This window comes from Neovison vison, chromosome 2, assembly GCF_020171115.1.
Source record: "Neovison vison isolate M4711 chromosome 2, ASM_NN_V1, whole genome shotgun sequence".
Lineage (NCBI taxonomy): Eukaryota > Metazoa > Chordata > Mammalia > Carnivora > Mustelidae > Neogale > Neogale vison.
Window position 1 is genome coordinate 210,584,321 of NC_058092.1, and position 9,322 is coordinate 210,593,642.

A 9,322-nucleotide genomic window follows, 5' to 3' on the forward strand; every position below is an offset into this window, starting at 1 on the left:
TTGTAGAATTCCACTGGGAAGCCATCTGGCCCTGGACTTCTGTTTGGAGATTTTTGATGATTGTTTCAATCTCCTAACTGGTTATGGGTCCGTTCAGGTTTTCTATTTCTTCCTGGTTCAGTTGTGGTGGTTTATATGTCTCTAGAAACGTATCCATTTCTTCCAGATTGTCAAATTTGTTGGCGTAGAGTTGCTCATAGTATATTCTTATAATTGTTTGTATTTCTTTGGTGTTGGTTGTGATCTCTCCTCTTTCATTCATGATTTTATTTATTTGGGTTCTTTCTCTTTTCTTTTTGGTAAGTCTGACCAGGGGTTTGTCAATCTTATTAATTCTTTCAAAGAACCAGCTCCTAGTTTCGTTGATATGTTCTATTGGTTTTTTTGGTTTCTATTTCATTGATTTCTGCTCTCATCTTTATGATTTCTCTTCTCCTGTTGGGTTTAGGCTTTCTTTGTTGTTCTTTCTCCAGCTCCTTTAGGTGTAGGGTTAGGTTGTATATTTGAGACCTTTCTTGTTTCTTGAGAAAGGCTTGTACTGCTATGTATTTTCCTCTCAGGACTGCCTTTGTTGTGTCCCACAGATTTTGAACTGTGGTGTTTTCATTGTTATTTATTTCCGTGAATTTTTTCAATTCTTCTTTAATTTCCTGGTTGACCCATTCATTTTTTAGAAGGATGCTGTTTAGTCTCCATGTATTTGGGTTCTTTCCCAATGTCCTCTTGTGATTGAGTTCTAGCTTCAGAGCATTGTGTTCTGAAAATATGCAGGGAATGATCCCAATCTTTTGATACCAGTTGAGACCTGATTTATGACCCAGGATGTGGTCTATTCTGGAGAATGTTCCATGTGCTCTAGAGAAGAATGTGTATTCTGTTATTTTGGGATGGAATGTCCTGAATATATCTGTGACGTCCATCTGGTCCAGTGTGTCATATAAGGCCTTTATTTCCTTGTTGACCTTTTGCTTAGATGATCTGTCCATTTCAGTGAGGGGAGTGTTAAAGTCCCCTACTATTATTGTATTATTCTTGATGTATTTCTTTGATTTTGTTATTAATTGGTTTATATAGTTGGCTGCTCCCATGTTAGGGACATAGATATTTAAAATTGTTAGGTCTTCTTGTTGGACAGACCCTTTCAGTATGATACAATATGTGTAGTTTTTTATGCTTTTTGATTTTAGCTATTCTGGCAGGTGTGAGATGGTCTTATTGTGGTTTTGATTTGTATATCCCTGAAGTTGATTGATGTTGAGCATCTTTTCATTTCTTTGCCTATCTGTATTTTGTCTTTGGAGAAATATTTGTTCAAGTCTTTTGCCCATTCTTAATTGGATTATTTGTTTTTAGTTCTGAAGATTTTAGGATTAAAAACATGATGGGGTTTTTGTGATTAAAAGGATGGGAAGACAACTCCAGGCAATGTTGTAAGTTATGATAATCCCATGATGGAAGACAGTATCTCCAGTTTTGAGCTGGCCCAGGGAAGTTAACTGTGTGGCCCAAAGTTATCTAGTTGGTAAATTGATAGGAGGCATTTAAACCAAGGCCTCTCTAATTAAAACCCATGCTCTCTCTATAGTGCTATAATCCCTCTTGAAGATCTTTGGAGTAATTAACATTTTTTCCCAGGGGAAAACAAAATAAAAGAATTTTTAAGGTCTTTAGAGAGTTAAATATAGCAGGTTTGGTTTTTTTTGTTTGTTTGTTTGTTTGTTTGTTTTTTTGTTTTGTTTTTAGCAGTTTTCACTGTCAAAAAATTCTTCCCTGGGTCTTACTTAAATCTGTATAATAGTTTAAGCCAGTTTCCTTTTCTTTTTTTCCTTTGTGGAAATAGGGATCATGTGGACACCATCCTGTTCTAATCTTTAGACGTCAAGAGCAGATTATTGAGGAATAAGGGAACCTGGGCTGTAATAGAGTTTTGCCATTAACTTCAGCTGTGTTGCCATGGGCTTGTTTCTTATGCTCTCTGTGCTCTAGTTTCCAACAAAGCAAAATGAATGCCTGACTTACCCTGGAGAATTTTTTGAGCACAATCTAAGTTAATACGTAAAAACATTAATTTAGAAAGGTGCTTTACAAATTCAGGATACTTCTGTTTATGTGACTCTTAGAAAATTAGTGTTCATTTATAATAATGAGAGTGAAGACAAGTATGTACTGCAGCTTCCCCATCTGCGACAAATAGTGCTAATCAGTCATGATAGTGTTTTGTGAGTTTTGACTTGAGCGCTGCCATTTGATCAGAATTAGCATGGAAATTGAAATCTATGTGCCATCCTGATATAGATACTTTTATAAATAGTATTATAGAATAGCTAGACTTTGTGCCCACCCCCACTTGAGGAGTTCTGCTGTCTGGCATTGTGTCTAGTTCATTAAAAGATACTCAGTGTGTATGTTCATTGAGGGAAGAATGCATGACGGACATTTTCTTCATAAATCTTATTTCATTCGTGATTCTACTCTGAACTCTTTCAAGTCCTCTATAATTTTCTTTATAAAACCCAGAGTCGAACACTTCGTGTGAAAACCTTCTAATTAATGAATTTGGAATTTGTGATTTTGAGGTTTAAATACTTTCTGGTAAGTTCCCTCACCCTACTTTGGTCCTCTTACTCTTTTGATAAGAAGTCTATGTTTTAGCCCTTAATTAAAAAGGGGATTCGGGGCACCTGGGTGGCTCAGTGGGTTAAAGCCTCTGCCTTCAGCTCAGGTAATGATCCCAGGGTCTTAGGATCAAACCCCACATTGGGCTCTCTCCTCAGTAGGGAGCCTTGCTTTCCTCTCTCTCTCTGCCTGCCTTTCTGTCTACTTGTGATCTCTGTCAAATAAATAAATAAAATCTAAAAAAAAAACGGGGGGGGGGGAACTCAGGGGTGCCTGGGTGGCTTAGTCAGTTAAGTATCTGACTCTTGATTTCAGCACAGGTCTTGATCTCAGGGTTGTGAGTTCAGGTCCTGTGTTGGGCTCCACAATGGGCATGGAACCTACTTATAAATAGGTGGGTAGGTAAATAGATAATTAGAGAAAGTAGGTAAGAAAGGTTTTTTTGTTTTGTTTTGTTTTTTCCTTTTCTTTAAAGGAGATTGAGAAAGTAACATTACCCTGGGACAAGTTGAGAAAAAAGAAGTACCCAAATCATTTTAAGCAAATCATAGTGTGTATATTTGGAGGATAAAAACTTTAGTGTGAGTCTTAGAACATGGGAGAAGTGATTTTTAGTCTAGCAGAGTGCATAATCAGAGCTGCACGGAGAGCAGAAAATCAAAGCATAGTTCATTCTTGATCCTTTGTACTTGACTTAATCATGTTTTTAACTAGTGATTCACACAAAACAATAAAACTGACTTTTAAAGACCAGATGCAGGAGTATGTGTAAAATCTCCCCATGTTTCATTTATTAAAACACTTGATTCCCGCCTATAATTGGAGATAGAAGATATCATTGCTTCTTAGAATAAGGTACTCTCTGATTTTCAGAGCCTGCCAAAATTTTATTTCATAACTTATTTCCATTTTACTCTTGGGGCTAAATGATTAATTGGCTGGTTCTAAAAGGCATGTTTTGGGTCACAGGCCTAAAAGGCAGAATAAGTAAACAATGATTTGATCCCCTAGTATGCTTAATTAAATCACCAAGAATATAAAAGTAAAATCATCCCTTTAGACTACTTAGTCAACTGTAATAAAAAAAATTTAATCACAACTGCTACCTTTTGAAATCCTGGTTAGGCATTCTATTATCTGCCTTCAAGGGCTCTGTTGCATTGCTGACTCATAATCTGGGTCATGTGGCATTTTTCTTTGTGTCTTTTCTTCCCTAACGTGAAATTCCCTTCATTTCTAACCACATTTCTCTTTTCATCTTTATGTGATCATCTCCTCTGAGATGCAGTATTTACTCATATTTTTGCCTTTGCCTTCTATTTAGTAAACTTATATCCCTGACCTAATCAGAGATGAAAATGTTAACCTTAGGATTAACTGACCAGTTTACCAACTATTGCTAAATAAGTAGCACCTAGTTCATTGTGCTGACACTTAATAATACATTGGTGAACATTCCGCTCTCCACTGTTAAATGCCCCCTTAACACTTCTATGATCCAGACTATTTATTTCCCGGGATACTAATGATTATATAAATACTTGGTAAGCCTAAAATCTAAAACCTTGCTAAAATTAAGAGGTTACTTAAATTACTTCTCCTTAATCTATGAGCTCTGTCAATCCATAAAAGAAGGCAATTAGATGAGTTTGACCAGACTTGTACTTCCAGTCTTCATGTTGATTATTACTCTATAGGTAGCTGCCCGGGAATTTTGTGATGATTTTTTTCTCCATTATTTTCTTAGGTGTAGAAGTAGATTTTGAAAGTGTTAATTTACATCCATTTTCTTTATTTTCTTTTGAAATGACACCAAATTGGCCCTTCTTTTTCATCTTCAGGCCTTTTTGTTCCCTCAGTGATAAGTGGTGATTCAGTCGCCTCATTTAATAGAATCGTTGCTGCCAGCTGGTTTCTCATACTGGGCAATGACAGTCTGTAGGGCCCGCTCCCCGTGCGCTGTAGGTTAATCATTTCATACAGATTCTTTTCTTCTTCCATTAGCTCCTTGTCCTTATGGCTGTGGTTGTGCTTTCTCTTTACTTAGTTTACTTTTTTTAATTGTTGGAGGTAAAGTTAACAGGAGCTTTTTTCATGCAGTCTGTCAGCTATTATCTGCTTTCCTTTCTCTTTTTAATAAAGGGATGACATGCTTCCTTATCTTTCTGACTACTTTTTTTTTTTTTTCATTTTTCCCTTTTATACATATTTTCGGATGTCAGGACACTGGAAAGTATGCTGGTTGAAGAATTAAGGACTCATGTTCCAGCATTAGTTTTTCACTGGTTATGTAACCTTAGGCAAGTCACTTAGCCTCTCCATACCTACATTTCTTCTTTAAAAATCCCTCGTCTATTCGTGTTCTGAATTTCAGTATGTGTGCCTCACATTATTACCGTTTCCTTGTGCTTCTCAGTTCATGCCCCAGCCTTCACTGATTTCTGGTATGGCTGACCGCCAGAGTTGTCCCTTATATTTACATATATTTGGCAGTAGAGATCTATAATCTTTTATTAGAAAGCATGAGGGTAGAAAATGTTTCAGTATTCTAAACTTTTCTAATTTTAGAAAGATAATATGGTTATCCAACATAACCTAACACCAAAGTCAAATACACTAACATTAATATTTCTGCCACAAAGTGTATGACTGTTCCATAAAATGACATGTGTGAGACTATAAGCAGCCTCTTATTTTTCCAGTGTATTTTATCACCAAGTGAACTTTGGCCCTAAACTTTAAAAAACACTTTTTTGTTTTCAGAACTGCTTTGATTTTGGACTTGTGGTTTATGGGCAGTTATATTCTTCTATTCTATCTCTTTTCTTAGAACTTCCCAGATAGCATTTCTGATTTAAATTTCTAAGCCTATTATTAAAAAATTTGAGTTCTAGTATTTCACTTTCCTGGTTTCTTCACTTTTTCTAGGAATCCAGAACCAGTTTTTGATGGCTTTCATCTGACATTGTTGCTGCTTTTTTTTTTTTTTTTAAAGATTTTATTTATTAGAAAGAGAAAGCTAGAGACAGAGCGCAAGCAGAAGGAGAGGGAGTAGCAGACTCCCCTCTGAGCAGGGATCCTGATTGTGATTAGGGGCTACATTCCAGGACCCCGGGGTCATGACCTGAACTGAAGTCAGACACTTAACGGACTGAGCCACCCAGGCACCCCTCATCCAACATTGCTTTTACCTTTAGACAAGCCAGTTTTCCTTACTGCTGTCTCCCTGGAGAATCCCATTCCCAGTTCAAGCCTGTCTTAAAGCCAAGACACAAGGCATTGAATTAATTAGCCTTCGGTTTTTGAATTGCCGACCACCCCCCTACCGCACCTCCCCCGGTTTTTTTGTCTCAAGTTAGAACTTTGCTGCTATATTCAGATAATGCCACAAGGTGGTGCCCAAATAGCAGTGAATTTGTTTTTCTCACATTTCCAAGTGCCAGTCAACTTCCTGACCAAGTTCTTTGCCCTTAAAGTACAGTCAAATATTTAGTAAAGGAATTTTGTAAGGGATTATCCTGATTTGGAAAGGTATGTCAACATAGCAAGTGTTAACTCTAAACTCCCCTTGATTTCTCTAATAATTCTCCTGGGTCATGACTTTCAAAATCTTTTACAGGCACTATCTGAAATAATAGTCCTTGACAGGAAGCACTTAGGCTTATCATGTACATTTCATTGTAAAGGTGATGAATGACTAGCCATGAAATTAGAGCTCATATGGTAGTACTTCACAAAGTGCTTGCGTCACCAGATCATGTGTAGTCTGTATTGTCTCAGGTTTTGGTAAAAGTATTATATGGAAACTAAGCTTCTCTGTTACAAATTGAAGATGGATTGCCTAGATTTGTGTTTTTGTTTTGGTTTTAGAAATATTTCTTTGTTTCTCTTGATTATATGTGGTCATTTTTCCAGGTGGGAATTGTGCATTCCAGAAAATTTTTTTTTTTAAAGATTTTTATTTATTTATTTGACAGAGATCACAAGCAGGCAGAGAGAGAAGGAGGGGAAACAGGCTCCCTGCTGAGCACAGAGCCTGATGCGGGGCTCGATCCCAGGACCCTGGGATCATGATCTGAGCCGAAGGCAGAGGCTTTAACCCACTGAGTCACCCAGGTGCCCCACCAGAAGATTTTTGACTCCTGAAAGTGCTCTGAAAATACTGAAATTTGATTTGCCTCAGAAATATTTTTTCTGTGAGACTGTAACAGGGAGATACAACTAAAGCCAAGTGGCTACCATTTCCATTTGAGTAAGAAGGCAGAAGAATATTGAAACATATTCTCTATCCCTATTGAATATTTTTAAAGATCAGTGAAGTGGGAATAACAGGCAGTTATGTGTAACCACTAACACAGTTGAGAAGTAGAATTAAAATAAATACATTATCAGCAAGACTGGATTGTGGAACCCAGTAAGTGGGTTGAACTCACAACCCTGAGATCAAGACCTGAGCTGAGATTAGGAGTTGAACACAGCCTGCTGAACCACCCAGGCGCCCCACTCCACAGACTTTTTTTATTTCTATTAGCTCCAGATCTTTCTCTTTATTATAAAGTACTAGTCACATTATTTCCACTTAAAAAACACTTGGAAAGTTAAAAACAGTAACTGTTGGAATCAGGTACAAGGAGACCAGGAAATCCTTGTCTCATGATTAAAGTTTGCTTATAATTTGGATTAAAGGGAGTACCTGGTGGTATGAAGGGTACTCCCACTTCTAACACTGTCCTTACTTCCAGAGAGAAAACGACTGGAAGCCAAGCAACGGGAAGATATCTGGGAAGGCAGAGACCAGTCTGTGGTTTGAACATCACTCAACAAAGGGGATAGTTCTGTGAATTCAGAAAATATTTCCATAGTCTTCAGATAGGAGGATCCTTCTAGAGTTGTGTGTACGTGCAGAAGTGCTTGTTAATGGAAGAAAGAGAGAAAACCGTCAAGACAAGCACTGACTAGATAACCGAAAGCAGATGAGCTCCTGTCCGTCTTCACTTCTAACTGCAGTTCTGTGGAACTACCCTCCTGTATTGGGCATAGAAGGGAGCCACTGGGCAGGAAGCTCACTTGTGCTGGCTTGGATAGGACTTCCAAGAGCGCTCTGGGTGGGGCAGGTCCCATTGTTAGCCTGGCTCACGCATCTAAGATGTCTGAAGAAGTTACAGAGGATTCAAACCTGCGATGATAGATTTTGGCCTTGCAAAGGCGGTGTGCTCCCTCGGACCTCACAGAGCTGAGGGCTGGTGGAGGGAGCAGTTAGTACCGAGGTGGAACAGTGTCTGAAGTACTTGGTTCTCACAGAATCGACACTGTCACTTCCAGAACTCCAGACCGGGTGAGCTGCGGCAGATGTGGGTGTTTGGACTGAGCTGAGGCCTGGGGCTGCTCCAGCAGCCAGGGGCCTGCCAGCCTCCGTCCTCACAGGAAGTCAGCTGTGGAAGCCGTGTGCTAGTTCCAGTTGAAACAATACTATCATGCTGTGAGAGGGAGACATTAAAGCTCATTTGATGATACACATCACTCTCTTTGTCAATGTTGTCATTTCCACAAAAAACTTGGAGAACAGCTCCCCTCGCATCCATCCCTGTGGTGCTGTGCATGGGTTCAGTGGCTCCCCTGGCTGTATTGAGCCGCACCGAGTAGTCCGCTGCTCCTCTGTCTGCCCCAGAGTATACTGCAAACATGCATCTCTTGGGATTGGTGTGCAATAGCCCCCCTCCCCTTCTTGCCCTCCCTGTACACCCTCACCCTGGCCTCTGGCTTCCTCCTGTTTCTGTCACGCCTGACATTCTGCAGAAGGCATCTGGCACTCAGCAAGTTCTTGGTATCATCTTCCCAGCCTGTGCCAGAGGCGCTTGGCAAGCGACACCAAACCATCCATTACAATGAAGAGTTGCCAGAATAAAACAAACACCTCTGGGCAGTGAGAAATTTCCTAAAGGACACTGATGAGTCTGAGCCACCAATTTAGGCTTTATTCATATTCTACTTGCATTCTCATTGCTTTTCGAAAGAAGTTCTACGCTGAAGAAATGGCAGCGCTAGGCCTTAAGAGACTGAGGTAGCAAGAAATAATGTCCCATCCGCGCTTTCACTGAGGGCAAGAGCCTCATATGTGTATGATTTCATGCCCATGACAATGATGGAGTATTAGCATTGCCTAGAACATGGTGGAGTGGGGGCTCTGTTCAAATGTTCCTCAAAGGACGCTGGCCTTGGTTCTTAGCCCTGACCCAGCGATCCCTGCTGCTCTCTGGTCTTGGAGCCCTCTCGCAGTGCTTCCTCAGCATTGTTTTCTCATTCTTGGTCAGTTCCGAAAGTGTCCCTTGTTCATACTCAGTGCTTCCTTTTCACGTTTGGGGCATTGAAAAAAATCCTCCTCTTGACCCTCGTCCTAGTACTGCCCAGACCGAGGCACCTCTCTCCGGCAGGCAGCTACAGGACTTGTGCTCTCGGTCTTCACGCAGCCGCCTTCTCTAAGACAGGCAGGTCTGTTTGAATGATATGGCTGCATTGGAAAGGCAGCAAATTCTCCACATTGAATGGTTTCTCTCTGAGGTATACCTTTGCTCTGTTTTGATTCTTCAAGGCTAAGAGTGACCTGGGGGAGTAAAAAAGATGATTGTTCCTATCACTTGTCTTTGAGGTGCTCCCCCTTTCTGATAGCATTCTGGCTTTTAAGGGCCTCGTTGATGGTAACATAGAG

At 39.8% G+C, this 9,322-nt stretch overlaps 1 protein-coding gene across 5 annotated transcripts in view; it reads left to right on the top strand.

Annotated features, from left to right (window-relative positions):
- Positions 1 to 8,136, top strand: part of R3HCC1L (R3H domain and coiled-coil containing 1 like) — a 92,853-nt gene extending 84,717 nt beyond the window's left edge. For all 5 annotated transcript variants that reach the window (XM_044240270.1, XM_044240271.1, XM_044240274.1 and 2 more), the window contains one exon: positions 7,359 to 8,136. In XM_044240270.1, coding sequence (XP_044096205.1) covers positions 7,359 to 7,426 — 68 coding nt within the window. In that variant the 3' untranslated portion in view covers positions 7,427 to 8,136. The remainder of the gene's footprint in view (positions 1 to 7,358) is intronic.
- The last annotated feature ends 1,186 nt before the right edge of the window (positions 8,137 to 9,322 follow it).